The following is a 15500-nucleotide window of genomic DNA, read 5'->3' as shown; positions in this document are numbered from 1 at the left end:
CTCAAGCACTAGATGCGCTTCACAAAGCTGAATATTGCTCTCTTCTGGTGGGTACTCGTCCCTGCAGCCCTCCTGTCGCCAGGGCCGGCGCTTGGGGAGGGACCGCCCCCACAATCGCGGTTCGAACGGGCGACCGCAGGTTGCCCGTGACGGCGCTGCCGACCCGCTGAGGCCTCGCCCGGCTTCCTTTACCTAACCCGCCCCTCGCGCGCGTACTGCCGCGCGCTGGCAGCGCGTCACTTCCGGCACGGCGCGGGGTGCGCTCCGGAAGCAGCTCCATAGCGGTCTGGGCAGTACGGTGGTGGTGGGATTTCATCGGCGCCATGGTGGAGGTGAGAGACGTCCCGGGTGGGGTGGGCTTGCTGCTGAGCCCCTCGCATCTTCCCTGCCTCGCTGTTGCGGCGCCCCGGGCGATACCGGAGATCGCTGACATCGGGGCAGTTGAGGCCGGCCGGGGTGGGGGGGAAAACCGTGCGCCGAGCGCCGTACCGCAGCCCTCATTATCCCTTCCCCCTTGGTACCAAACCGCTACTGTGGGGATGTCCCAAGCCCTGTCCCGTCCGCCCCACGGGACAGCGAATTGCGGGGAGGAAGCGAGAGGTGTTTCCCGTTGGTCTGAGGGCTATGGCCTCTGCCTTGCCTGGGCCGCAGTGGGCTTTGTGGGAATGGGAGTTGGGCAGGAGTAAGCAGCAGGTAGCAGTTCTGTTTTGCCAAACTTAGGCCAAGTGTGGAATTGTTGCAGGGTCCTGGAGAAGTGATGCTGAGATACTCCCAGCGAGTTACTGGCTTTGTCAGCTAGCCAAGGAAATGTTAGCTGGTTTTTGTTTTTTTTTTCTCGTGAGAGCTTGGAATTAAAGAAGGGGAGGAGGTCACTGTTTTTATAGGCCGTTTTGTAGTTACTGTACTTCAATAAAACACAGTATCATTGCCGGGAATATATAGGAAGATTTAAAAGCTGTTTCGCTGTGCATTAGTGATTTTTTTACAGAGAACATTTGTCCAAAATGTACATGCTTTTTCCCTCTTGTGAAGGCATTATATTACCTGCTGTTCATATGATTTCAGCAGCCACTCTCGTTGAACAGTCATTAGCTCCTGTAATTCTTATTTACTTCTTTAGATGTATGAAATTACTAATCCAGTTCCAAATGTTGACAGTTTTTTCAATTAATATCTGGAGCTTGCATGAGCTCTCTTAGCCAGAGCAAAAAACGTTTATGTAGGTGCTACTGAGTTAGGAGGTTAACAGCCACAGCAAAACAGGTCAGTAAGTGGACAAACAACTAACAGGAGTGGAACACAGAACCTAAAGTGAGCTCAATAGGAAAAGCACCTCTGTAATGTGTCTTGAAGGCTGAGGAGTTGAGTGATATCCAGTGCCAAAAGTTATTAATGTAGCCTCCAGTTTGTTCTTGTTTGTGACACATTCATGCAGAGAGGTTTTGTATCTAAACAGGCTGACTCAGACTTCTAATGATGCTTTTGTCCTTTGGGAGGAAAATATTAATAAAAACTGAATTGAGCTGTTGATAAACAAATATTCTATACAAGTTAACAGTTTTTACATTCTGCATGATGTTTTAAGTACGATTTGCTCATAGTAACAAGCAAAAATAATAAAAAGAAAAGACGTTTTGTCAGGTTTGATGCCAGGTTTTCTCTTGGGAAACTGCAGTACTTTTATAAGGCAGCACAGTGCACAGAAACTGATGATTGATCCTGTTCTTTTTATGGTGGTAGTAAAACAAAATTTATAGGAGTGTTTTCAGAATTACTTGTTGTCCACACATAAAAACAGAAGTGGAAAGGATGAAGGGGTAAAATGCTTGCACACTCGTGCATTTGTCATGTAGATGGCAGTGCAGAAAGTTCAATCAAAGTGTTTTGCTTGATTTTCAAAGTCTTGGCGGTTACCAAGAAAGATAGTGTTGAGTAAACACTCATTTAAAACAATTTACAGATAAACTTAACGTTTTTGTTTCCAAGAACAGTGTTTTCTGTCTGTGAACTAAATATTGCCATGTCCTGTAACAGTACTGAAGTTTGAAACTGCTTCTCGGTTCAATTTATATTTCCATTTTCAATTTTTAGATTGAATTATGTCCAAATATACTTAAATATTCTCTATTTTAGGAAGTCCAGAAGCATTCTGTGCATACACTTGTATTCAGATCTTTGAAGAGAACCCATGATATGTTTGTAGCTGATAATGCCAAGCCTATCCCATTAGATGAAGAAAGGTAAGTACTGTGGTGGGTATGCCCCAAATGTTTTCAGTTGTGTTAGTGATTGCTCCATCCAAGTCAGAAGTTTGGATGCTTCTGTAGAGTTAAGTGTAATCCTGAGGGAAGAAAAAATAGTATATTGTCAAGAAAGTTGTATAAAGCCTTCATTAAAGTACTTTGTAATAATTGAAAATTTGGTTTAAGCAGAATTGTGCTTTTCTCATCCAACAGTCACAAAGTAAAGATGGCAGTCAAGCTGCGTACAGAGTATGGCTCAGTGTTACACATGCCCACTCTTAAAGAAAACTTGAGAGAGAAAGGAGGCCCAAACACTGGAGATCCTTATGGACACAAGCAGTATTCTGGAAATCAAGGTTAGTTTGTTCTTAGTGGTATATTTGTCCTGTATTTGGTAACAGTTTCACTGATGTAAAATCTGAAGAATGCAGTCTAACATTAATCCATCAGAGAGGAATAGAGACCTCAAAATAAATTTTTTACATAGATTGATTGATACCTTTCTTGCTAGAGTCCACAGGAGGTAAGTGATTCAAAACAAGGAAATTGTTTTAACAAAGGAGTAGTAGTACTGTGAAATTGTCACAGTAATTAATTAGTAAAAAGAACAATTTTTATGATAGTATTAATGTCTGCTGCACTTGTCTGTTAGAAAGATGAGTAATGACGACTTTTACCACTTCATGATGGTTAAAGACATGCTCTTTTGTTTTGTTCTTTTTTACGTTAGTTTGTTTCATAGATTTTTTTTCTCCCTTTAGTCTTTCAGCTATTAAACCAGAAAACTTTGTTTTAAATCTACATATTCTTTCAGTCTATTTGGTTATTCATAAAATGTGTATGTATTAGGTAGAGAGTTCTCTTCTACAGAGTACCAAATGCTATCTTATCTTAGTTGAGATTTTTTTTTTTCCAAGGGTACTTTATTTGGAAGTATTCTGAAATTAAAGGATCTTGAGATATAATGAAAAAAATCTTTTAAGAGAAAAGAACCTTTTTCTTTTTTGAGACCACAGACAATCAGTTGTCTTGACTAGCTTACATTTCACATACCTGTGCCATATGTATGCTTGAAACCTTTTATGCAATATTACTTCAAAAGGCATCTTTGACAGTACAAAGATTTTTCTCTTGACAGTCCCTCTTGATAACAGGTAGCTTCATCGTTTTAAAACTTTTGGTTTATTGTTGAGGTTCAGAAAGCTTAGATGACAAGAACAAATTAAATAAATTTTAAAAAAGAGAAGTACCTTAGAAAGTGCTTGCTGTTTTCTTCTGCTGTTTGTGACCTGCTCTGTTTTTCTCCTTCCTGTTTGAGTCATTTGCAGTGCAGTGTAAACTGTAATTGTTAATAAGATGTTTTGTTACTCTTTAGGACAAGAACTTGAGTATTTGATAACTGGCACACATCCATACCCACCTGGGCCTGGTAAGTAAAATTCTGTGTTTGCTGGGATTTTTAGACTTCTTAAGGAACTAGACATCTTTCATCTTAGCAGAGTCAGGCTTCCTCTTATTTTGAATCCATACCTCATAGTAGTGGGAAGTGTCACTTACTTCTTTCATAGTCTTGATGTAGTGTTTTTTATGGCTGATAAATGTTCTGGTATAGGAGGTAGGAGGAGGATTTAGGAACAGATGCAGTGTCTTCTTAGTAAGCCTTATTGTACGTGAGTTTGCTCGAGGGGTGGTTGCTCATTTCTGTGAGACTTCATCTCCTGTGGTAACACCATCACAAAAATGTTCTAGAAATTTTGTCTCTGATAAAATGGTCCCTTTTCTTCTGGAGAGCTTGCTGAGGCTCAGAGACCCTGATGCTCCACTCTCATGGCAGAGCTACTGCTCTGAATTTTGTTGTGAGCAGGAAGTGGGAGAAGGTTTCTAGCTAGAAGAAAGGTGAATGACAAGAAGTAATGTACCCTGCTTTTCATCAGCAAAGCAGAAAGGCGTAGGTATCATTGCCTTGCTCTGAGAGAGACATTAGGGTCTAACAATTTCAGTGTCATTTGGCTTTGTCTGTTCTTGAAAGGGTTATGTTTCTGTATTGCTACAGTGGCCATTGCTAATTGTCACTGTTACTGATCAATCCTAATCTGTCCTTGTGGCAGTTATCCTTTACTGTTAGTGCTTCAGTTTATTATGAGTGTGGTGGAAAATGTGCTGTGGCTTGATTTGTAAGTTAGCACACGTGAATTCAGTGGACCCTCAGGTACTCTGGGGCCAAGCCTTGTTCACAGAGATTTCCCCAAGGTCAGTGTTCTTTTAATGAAATCAAGTATATCCAGATTAAAAATCAGACTCCTTTTGGTGACATTTCTCCATTCAACCTGGGCATCTCAGCCATTGTTTTTGTTGTCAGCTGTCAGAACTTTGATTAGGAAAAGAAATAGAGAATGGGATATATTCACCACTCTGCACTAAAACTAAATTTTGTAGTGAGGTGATTTTGTTTGTGGGTTTTGGTTTTTTGGTTGTTTTTTTTAAGTGATCTACTATTCTTAGGGTGAAATTATAAATCATAAGTTGTAGTCTGAAATACTCAATTCAGTAGGACTAAACTTTTTGCAGTTCCGGCATCGCTACATGATGCCAACCACCACACAGGAATGGCATAATAAAGTGCAGGACCAAAACTAGCAAATACTTCTCAAGATCACGTTTTGTTCTTTTTGATGATGTTTGGATTTCCATAATAGTTGAAGCTGGATAAAAAGATGGACACTGTTCCCAGTTAGACCTTTTTTGTTTGTTTCTAATGACAGAATCATACTGTTTTCTACTCTAGAAATTGTCTACCTATTATGTAGTAGAATCATGATGGAAAGGATTCATGCCAAAATAAAAATTTCAGATGATGGGATTTAATACTACAGTGGTGTAGTATTGCAAGCTCATGTTCGCAGGTGTTTGTGTATAGACATGTATCTCTATCTACCTATCTATAGATACATGCATTTGTATAACATATCTTTCTGGATTTTCTTCTAAATAGTTGTCTTTTTCTTTTGCCCTGTTCATTTTTTTTCAAGGTGTGGCTCTGACAGCAGATACTAAGGTCCAGAGGATGCCTAGCGAGTCTGCAGCACAGTCCTTAGCTGTTGCACTTCCTGCTTCTCAGGCCAGGTACAGCTGTGTACTTCATTAATACTTTCATTATCTATGAGAATTTCAAGGCAAAACACAGAAGTCAGAATAAGAAATACTTTGAGTATTTTGAATGTTTTAATTCATAAAAACATGTATTAAAAAATGTTTAAGGAAACTACTTTTAGTGTGGCCAGGCATACTTTTCCTGTACATTTGGTTTTAGGGATTTTTATTTTTTTCCCTTGGATGTCATGAGAGGCAATGAGCAGAAGCTGGAAGAAGGGAAGTTCTGTTTAGATAAAAGAGTTTAAAAAGAGAGGGTTTGTTTGTGGGTGTCTTTTTTTACCTTGAGGTGGTCAGGCACTGAAACAGGTTGCCTAGGGAGGTTGTTGAGTCTCCATCCTTTGAGGTCTGCAACACTAGAGTAGATGCAGTCCTGTGATACCTTTTCACTTACTTAGTGACCAAGAGAAAGTTAATGCCAATTCATTAGCTATTTTCATTCAACCTAGGATGGATGCAAATCGAACAGCTGCTGGTGTAGGTGACATTTACAGACATGCTGGAATACCTGAACGTTCACAGCCTCCTGGGATGTCTGTGGTGAGTTTGTTCATATGTAATGTGAGAAGTCTGTGGTGGTGGCTAAATTACTTCTGGATTTGTGTGTTGTGTTGACATCTCCTGACTGACTACTATCTTTGTTGAGATGTCAGACTGAGAAGGTTTTAGGCAAAGAGGTGAGAGTAACCTTCCTTTTAACCTACAGGCTATGGTGGAAGCTGGTGGAAACAAAAACTCTGCATTAATGGCAAAGAAGGCTCCAACTATGCCCAAACCTCAGTGGCATCCACCTTGGAAACTGTACAGAGTAAGTTATGAATGTATGACATGAAGATGTGTATAGATGTAAATGAATATTCTGTGTTCTATGAAGACCTCAAAGAGTAATGAAATCACATGAAAAGTGGTTGAAAAGTGGTCACAACTAGGTTATATATATGCACACTCTCTTTTTAAGTAACAAATAGATTATAAGAATAGAATAGAATTAACCAGGTTGGAAAAGCCCTTTGAGATCATAGAGTCCAACCTATCATCCAACACTATCTAGTCAACTAAACCGTGGCACCAAGTGCCCCATCCGGTCTCTTCCTAAAACCTCCAGTGATGGTGACTCCACCACCTCCCTGGGCAGCCCATTCCAATGGCCAATCATGCTTTCTGTGAAGAATTTCTTCCTAACATCCAGCCTAAACCTCCCTTGGCGCAGCTTGAGACTGTGTCTTAGTGTTCTGTTGGTGGTTGGCTGGGAGAAGAGACCAACCCCCACCTGGCTACAACCTCCCTTCAGGTAGTTGTAGACAGCAGTAAAGTCTCCTCTGAGCCTCCTCCTCTCCAGACTAAGCAACTCCAACTCTCTCAGCCTTTCCTCATAGGGCTTGTGCTCCAAACCCCTCACCAGCTTCGTTGCCCTGCTTTGTTTCGTTCTGTTTAGTAAATTATTTTTATGAATGTTAATAATTTTTATCCTTCTGTTTATGTTGGTGTAGTTCAATTATGATAAATTCATTAGAGTTTGGGTTTTTTTTCTTTTCTAGTCAGATTCTTTGGTAGAGGAACTCAAGGTGCAAAATTTGGAAGTGATACATGAAATAAATGCTCTAGCAATGTTAACACTTAAAGGCAGTCAGTGCCTCAGTCAGCCAGACTTCTACTTGGTATGAAAATGTGCAAAAAAAAGATTAATACTTCAATCACAGGTTATCTCTGCAGTTTAGCTTGACTTCTAGTGTTTTTTAATTTGCCTGTTAATTTTCTTGAGCAATAATACCAATTTCCCCCCCCAAACTGCATACAATCTTTTGACATTGGTGATGAGTATAGCAGGGTAGCTGAGCTGAAGGGAAAAATCTTTAAGGACATTTACTGGTTCAGATATTTTTAACTTTTCATGTGTATCTATTTGAATGTGTACTTTTTTTAATTATTATTTATTTCCCAAGGGGCTGATTCTTACTATAAAATTTTATATTTTGCCTGAAAGAGTGAATATTATTTTAGGAATGTTAGGCTTTTGTGATATTTAAAAATCTCATGGTGTAGTATCTGAACTATATTTTTTTAGCACTTTTTCTCTAAACACAGCACCATATGTAGGCATTTAGCTTATTTTACAGGGTCCTGAATGCTGTATTAATCATAAATCTAATCTTAATGTTTTGAAAAACACTTCAGCTCAAAGGAATATATAAGTTCTCTAAATATTGCAGTACTGGAACATGCGCTATAAAGATTAAGGCAAATGCTCTCTGAAAAAAAGGGTACCAAAATAAACTCAGAAGAGAATTAAGGTAAACAAATAAAAAATACCTACTTGTTAGGAGCAGTTCCTTTTCAAGAAGAGATGTAAATGCAGTTCAGGTCACTGTATTGATTCTACATGTAGACATCTTCAGTGGAAGATGGCTGTCAAAATTAACATCAGCTCAGAAATAGGAGTTAGAACACCAAATGTGGGTTTCAACTTATCTGTTGCTTAAGACCTACATTTTAACTAGCCTTCTTAAGCTTGCTTTGACATAGTTTGTGAAAGATGGAGATTTAAAATAGGTCAGATGAATTACTTCTTAGATTCCTTGCCTGGAAATGCCCTTTTCTATTCCTAGACTATGAAGAGAGGTAGACAGCTGTCTCAAACGTATGTGGCTATGACCTCATCTAGTCAGAAGAATCAACTTTAGCTTTTGAAAGTTAATACTTTTGTTGGTTTAGGTCTTTTGAAATGAGCTGTGTGACAGTACGTAAAATAATGACATGCTGTGAAACTAAGCAGAGGGTTTGATTTCAGCTCTCTGATTTCAGACAAATTAGAGAGGCTGCAGTAAGCAAGCCATGTATTGGTAGAGTTGTTCTTGTGAGCTCTGTCTCCAGTAGTTTGTTACCAGAAGGCTTCTGACAAACTCATATTCCCCTCATGATTTGGGGAAAAGGAGGTAGTGGTGTGCTTTAAGAGATTATTGTATGGCAATGTGATTTAAGCACCATACAGCAGCACTAGGAACTTGTGCTTCAATAAAGCCTTTCTCCACAAATCTTCAAGTGTTGAGCCACAGTTCTAAGGACTCAAAAGATTTGAATTAGTTAGGGGAATGGGGTCTTTCCATATTCCAAGTTCCCTGAGTCTGGTCTATGATATGTACATTTCTAGTAGTCTCTTCATTGAACAAAAGTAGGTATCAGGATCTCTTCAGATCAAATTTAATTTCGTATTTGACTTTTGGGGGAGTATATGTTTCTCAGTGAATACTAACTAATTCTTCCAGTGTTGGAGACTAAAAATTATAATGAGTGATGTATGTGTGTTATTTATGATTTAGAAATAATTTAGTTGTTGTTTTTTTCTGAAGGTTATCAGTGGTCACCTGGGCTGGGTAAGATGTATTGCAGTAGAACCAGGAAATCAGTGGTTTGTTACTGGCTCTGCTGACAGAACCATTAAGGTAAGGAGCTGGAAGAAATCACTAACAAGGTTTCAGAGGGGGGTGTTTGGGTTTTTTCTTCTCATGTTACTTAAAAATGTCTTCAGCCCTTGGAAATTTTTTGTTGGTTACTGCATGCAGAACAATGAGCTGCAGAATATTTTTTTCTTTCATTACCTTGTCAGAAAGGATTTATTAAGTCTTAATAAATGAAATCTCAAGAAGTAGTATGTGGTAATAGCTGGATGGTAGAGCAAATATTTGTTACTGTGATGTTTAAGTTAAAATGCTTCAGGATCAGTGACGTCTGGGCTGTTTACCCTAACCCATCTGCTTCAAAATATCTTTTTTGACACAGATTTGGGACCTTGCTAGTGGCAAATTGAAATTGTCTTTGACGGGACACATCAGTACTGTACGAGGGGTGATAGTAAGTGCAAGAAGCCCATACCTCTTTTCTTGTGGAGAAGACAAACAAGTGAAATGCTGGGATCTTGAATACAATAAGGTAAGCTGTAGTGTCTTCAATTGGAATTAATTGGTGGTGGCAAATACACAAATCAAAAGCATTTAGAATATTCTTTCAAATACCCATTTGGTGTGTGTCTTTTATTCATCTAGGTTATCAGGCATTACCATGGTCATCTAAGTGCTGTCTATGGTTTAGACTTGCATCCAACGATAGATGTACTGGTAACGTGTAGCAGAGATTCTACAGCACGAGTGAGTATGGCATTGTTAAATTTTAACACCTTTATGTCAGTGTGTTTTAACATCTTCCACTTGTAAAAGTTGTTACCAAAAGTTAATATGAACCAAGATGTAAACAGTAAGATGATTTATGGTAGTTTTGTCTTCTATTGTTGGTAAAACTGGAGCCTAAATACACAAAAATGCAGTGGCACATCGGGATAATGTTTTATTTCTTAATTTATGTAGATTACATAGTATATACAGAGGATTACTAGGATTACTTAGTATTGAGAAGATGGTATGGTTTTATGGTGACTTCATCTGTATGTCCAGAAATTCAGCAGCAAGCTCCCCTGCTCCTCTTACAATTTGCCAGCTGAGGCAGTTGTGTGTTCAATTGTTGGATAAAAAATACAGCCTAAATACCATTGTTTAATCTGTAGCACTCTGGTAAGGGATAGATATAGTCAAAGATAGTGTCTAAAATACATTGAATATGCACCTGTTACTGACATCTGACTTGTTCACTGTGCATTCATAGATCTGGGATGTAAGGACAAAAGCCAGTGTGCACACGCTATCAGGACACACGAATGCAGTAGCAACAGTGAAATGTCAAGCTGCAGAACCACAAATTATTACAGGTATAGTGGGCATGATTTCACAAGTTACATAACTGAAAAACCTAATCATGAATGTGCTTGTTCAGTAATTGTATGAGGTTCGTAATGCTATCTTTGTTGATTTACTCAATTTCTCGTATTAGTTTTGTGTTGAAAATAGGCCATGCAATGGTTATTTCATGTATTAGTGGCATGTTTAAGCAAATACCACTATGCATTCTGTGAACATTTTCCTGCACTACTTTGTTTCTGGGGTTCATATTTTTTGGTTGTAGTATACATTGAGACTTGTGTTTCCTGTGATACCTGACTGCTCTCATCAATTCAGTTAAGAATTGTCCAGTACCATGGTTAAATAGAAAGTTAATCTTCTTTCCTGTTATGGCAAAAATTTTGCTTTTCTGTATAACTACATAGTTCTTGAATTTCAAACGGTGTAAAAAGTCTACTGCAACCCAACATACTTTGAGGTTGCATTAGTATCCTCTTTTCACAATAAGCATAATACTTTTGTCTCTTTCACATGCAGAGTTTTAGCTGTCTTATCGAAGTAGTAATGGTGGTAGAATTGATATGCTGGTTTCTGCTATTTTTTCTTTTTATGTCGTTGTAGGCAGTCACGATACTACCATACGGCTCTGGGATTTAGTGGCAGGAAAAACTCGTGTTACCTTAACAAATCACAAGAAGTCTGTACGAGCGGTAGTCCTTCATCCAAGACAGTAAGTTTTACTCATTCTTTTATACTTGGGCTGGTAGCAAAGCCAATGTGAGTGAGGATTCAGAATGATAGGGCATAGTAATGTGGAAAACAATGGATTTAGAATGCAGTAAATATGTACCTATCAATTCTCAAATGCCTTTTCCTGCACTAATTGTGCTCCCAAAGTATTGGCGTTGGTGTACATTAGCAATACTCAGAATGTCCTCATCTCCCCCAGAAGTTGTTTTATGTGTGCCTTTGCAGTCCTGCAGAAATCGGCAACATGGGCTTGTAAGGCTAGTAATAAACATGCAACAGTGAAGACTAGCCAATACTAGGGCCTTTTTTGGATACATTTGCTGCCTTTTTTTTTTTTGATACAATTGCTGCTGCTGCCCTCTTTGGTGAGCAACTGACCAGAACTTCATATCCGTGTTTGGTATTTATTTGCCTAGTAACATCCTATACAGCATAGGATTTATCAAGCTTAGGTAGTATCTGGAACAAAAAGGAAACAATAGAAATACTTAACGACTTCATAAAATGGCTTTATCATATGTAAGGTAAAAATATTAGAAAGGCAGTTTTAGTGTTAATTAACTTTGCAGATAGCATTTAACAGTGGTTTCAGTGAAGGGTGCTTACTATCCCTACAGCTGTTTTGAACTTTAATATACTGTTCTTTATGTTTTATTCAGTTACACATTTGCATCTGGTTCTCCAGATAATATTAAGCAGTGGAAATTCCCAGATGGAAACTTCATTCAGAACCTCTCTGGTCACAATGCTATTATCAATACATTGGCTGTCAATTCCGATGGTGTTCTGGTCTCAGGAGGTAAAAATGAGAAATTTGTGTTCATATTTCACCTCTCCCCTCCTCCATATGGTCACTAAGCTTTCCTTGATCAAGGGGAGGATTTTGTATCTGTCGTGACACATCAGCTTTGTTCTTTCACTCAAAAACATCCAGAAATTAATAATCCTCTGATACGTGGAAGTAATGTTAGTGGTCTGTGAACCCCCAAAGGCTGAGAGCTATTAGTATTCACGTGTCTGTGTTGTGGGGGTAGGAAGAGAATTCTGAATGCTTAGTGTATAGGGCTGTGAATAATTCTATGAAAGAATATTTACCTATTTCAGATAGCATTTTTCTATATATTAGTTACCTGAGCACTCTAGAAAAAATACTTCATTGAAAGATTGTTACTAAACCCATAAGCTGTGATGTTTCTGAGAGTTTTATGTTATAAAAGGCAAAGGACCTGTTTTAGTGACAAGTTGCCTTTTTTGTTTGTTTGTTTGTTTTTGAAAGTGGTTTCTAGAAATCCCATCTGCATTCAGATCTTTTTGTTAAGACATTGTGTCTACCTAGTAGGGAGATTAAGTTATGAACAGGATATGAGTAAATACTTTGGAAAGTGGTAATTTTACAGTTTGAGATGTGAACTGTAGAGAAACAGTCCCAAGATAGCTCGGGAAAACAGAGTTAAAGCAGAAGGTTAAACCCAAGTCCTTAAGGTCCTAGACCAGTTAATTATGAGATTGTCCTGGGAGAGCTGTAACAGTTAGAGGAAAGTGAATGAAAGCTCTAGACTCTATTGCTCCATGTAACTTGCAGAGTTTGTCTAACCTTGTGGTTAGAAGAAGGACAGGTCTAAATTTACAGTATCACATATAAGACATATAAGACAGTTTAGGTGAGTTTTGAGCTTGCAGAAGCAGATACTTATGAAAAACATTGCTGTATTTGTAACTACTCTGTAACAGAGAAAAAAACCCAACCAAGTAACAGTTAAGTTGCACTTTGAAATACTGAAGTGTGTTTCATATATTACGTCTTGTGGGGAGTAAAATGCTGTAGATGATGCCACTAGCAGTAATACTGGCTGTGGTTTTAACTGTACTTGAAATAGAACGTCTGCAAACATTAAACCTATGTCCTGTTAGAGATTCCTGAATGTCTGTTGTCTCTCTAACAGAATGATGCCTCTTTATTCAGTCTTAGTGGGGGCACTGATCAGGGAGCTTGATACTTAGAATGTCAGTCCTCACTATGCTTCCAGAGCAATTTGCTGCAATTGCCTTGTGATGCAGTGTATCATCTCTCTGGTTATCTCGTGCAAAACTGAAAGAGATTCTGAGAAAGCTTCCATCAGCCTTCTTATACACTATCAGACTTTCTTAACTGAGAAGGAAACCTTGTAGGATGTACCAAGGTAGTCTACATTAATGTTATAGCTGAGGTATTACTGATGTATTAATTAGTTATTCATGATACTGGGTTTAGAAAAAATGATAAAAATTAACTGGTTTAAATACTAAATATATTTGTTGGTTTATTTTAGCTGATAATGGTACTATGCATCTTTGGGACTGGAGAACTGGATACAATTTCCAGAGGGTGCATGCAGCTGTACAGCCAGGTTCTTTGGACAGTGAATCGGGAATATTTGCCTGCGTTTTTGACCAGTCAGAAAGCAGATTGCTCACTGCTGAAGCTGATAAAACCATAAAAGTGTACAAAGAAGACGATACTGCGGTATGTCAGAGGGTCTTTTTTATGTACTTTCACAAAACCAAAAAACTGCAAACAAATGTTGTACCTATCAATAAGGGATACGCACAGATTTGTGTAATCCATTTTATTGAGGGTGGAAAGCAATGTGCATGCAATAACATTAAGAGCAGCTAGTTTCTGTACAATAATTTTTATTACGTGCTCTACTACAAGCAAGTATCAGGTCTGTCAACTAGTCTGCAAAAGTCCTTTATGATAAAGTGTGTAGAAATCTTAATACAGTCAGGCACATTGTGATTTGAAGCCAGTAGGGGACTGTGGGATGACACAAAAATCTCATTACATAGTAGATTAGGTAATTATACTCTGTTTCATATGTAACATGCATGTACTATGAGTAATATTTTAAACTAAACCCTAATGACAGGTCAATTTAATGTTAAAAATAATGCTTATGAGATTTTTCTTTTTTCTCTTCAGACTGAAGAAACTCATCCTGTCAGCTGGAAACCAGAAATTATCAAGAGGAAGAGATTTTAGTGCAGCAGCGTATCTAAGCTGTAATTTTGGTTTGGTTTTCCTGAGAGCATTCAATCACATTTTACTCTGCTTAAAGCAGCAGAGCAGGAAGTCAGCTACTTCAACATGTTTTATAATAAACTTTATTTCTCTTTCCTTTTGTCTTTTTTTGGTGTGATCCCAGCCAAGCAGTTGCAGCTGTTAACTTTCACTTTGTGGAGCATGTATAGTTCATGGAAAGGAAAGCTGTGCAGGTGTTTACTTTTTTAAATGAATCTATTGAGTGTAAGTCTAAAAATGTTTTAATGAGCCAGGTTTTCTGAAAGACCCTTGCATGACTCTGAAAGTTAATTGCAAATTTATGCATAGAAAGCCATCTGCTGGAAATTTCTTGAGCAACACTTTCAGATTTTAGGCAGTATTGTTTACTGTACATACGTTAAGCGTATACTGTAATGGAGCAGTCTGTATACTGAATTAGAGTAATGAAGAAAGAAGCAGGACAATAATAATTATGTAGTTTGCTTTATAAATATGGCCACTGAGCGTTGCCAGTGCTGTGTTGTTGAATGAACTGGATCTTCAGAGTGCTTATTTCCCTAAGGAAGCATTTGTAAGCAGCTACTCATCTTCATTCACTTAATTTCAGAGTGGACCTTCTATAGCAAGGATCACTGTCAAATCACATTGTCCACAGTCATTACAGGATTAGGACTAGTTAACTTTTTCTAAATCACCTTTTTTTTCCCCCCAGTAATTCAAAGCATATAATGTCATTGGAGTACAGCAAACTTTTATGACTGAGTTCTAAGAGGAAAAGCTCATTACAGCCTTAATTTTACATGTTGCTATCTCCCCATGATCTTATAAAGGAATTTAAAAGGAATGGTACTGAAAGATCATTGAAGGGACAAATCTTTCATTGCATTTACAGTCACATAACAAGCAGTAAACATGTAAGCCTCCTTGCTACAGCTTACCTGTGGTGTCTGCTGCTCTAAAGCACTTACTTTTCACAGAGAAGCATCATCAAGCCATTCAGTTGTTGGCAACTTTGTTAGTGGTGCTAATAGCTGCAAGTTTTATGCTGGGTAGGTCTGGAGAATTGTCCTGTGGCTACAGCATTGATAGCAGGTAGTTCGAAATACTTGTTTCTGTTCTCTGCTGATCTGAATTCTTTCAAATCTGGGATTTGTGTTTGAGAAATGACAGTTAACTTGCATTGTAGTTTTCAAAAGCTAGTAAAACTAGGTGATGTTTCTATTAGGATCATTTTTGTCTTGTCTTTCGTGATGCACAGGAGGTCTTCTATTTGTAACTGACAATGTCATTTTAAGAGAGTCCATGCTGCATAAATAACCGAATTTTGATTGACAGCTGTTGTCTGAAGTGTCTGCACAAAAAGAGGAAGAGAAGATTTGGTATTTATAAGTTGGATACAATGTCTCTTTCTCAGTTTATTTCAATGATAATTTGGTTGTTTTTTTCCTAGATCGTCATTACAGCTGTTTTCATTTTGACTAAGATAATGGGGGAAAAAATACATAATTATTTGTATTTTATACTGCTGCTAATGCTTCATTCGAGGAATTGATGAAGTATTGGTGTTACACAGAATTTTCTTGCTCA

The 15500-nt window shown here is 38.1% G+C and overlaps 1 protein-coding gene across 1 annotated transcript; it reads left to right on the top strand.

The window, feature by feature from the left end:
* The first annotated feature begins 244 nt into the window (after window positions 1-244).
* Window positions 245-15173, top strand: PLRG1 (pleiotropic regulator 1). The gene is made up of 15 exons (XM_009898401.2): window positions 245-332; window positions 2134-2240; window positions 2457-2599; window positions 3619-3672; window positions 5273-5366; window positions 5843-5933; window positions 6100-6201; window positions 8741-8833; window positions 9171-9320; window positions 9434-9535; window positions 10047-10149; window positions 10742-10850; window positions 11530-11669; window positions 13180-13373; window positions 13833-15173. Exons 1-15 carry the CDS (start codon window positions 324-326, stop codon window positions 13890-13892), a joined length of 1551 nt encoding a protein of 516 aa, XP_009896703.1. The 5' UTR covers window positions 245-323; the 3' UTR covers window positions 13893-15173.
* The last annotated feature ends 327 nt before the right edge of the window (window positions 15174-15500 follow it).

Source organism: Dryobates pubescens, chromosome 1, assembly GCF_014839835.1.
Source record: "Dryobates pubescens isolate bDryPub1 chromosome 1, bDryPub1.pri, whole genome shotgun sequence".
Lineage (NCBI taxonomy): Eukaryota > Metazoa > Chordata > Aves > Piciformes > Picidae > Dryobates > Dryobates pubescens.
The sequence above is the reverse complement of the archived record's forward strand: the minus strand, read 5'-3'. Positions and strand labels throughout refer to the sequence as shown.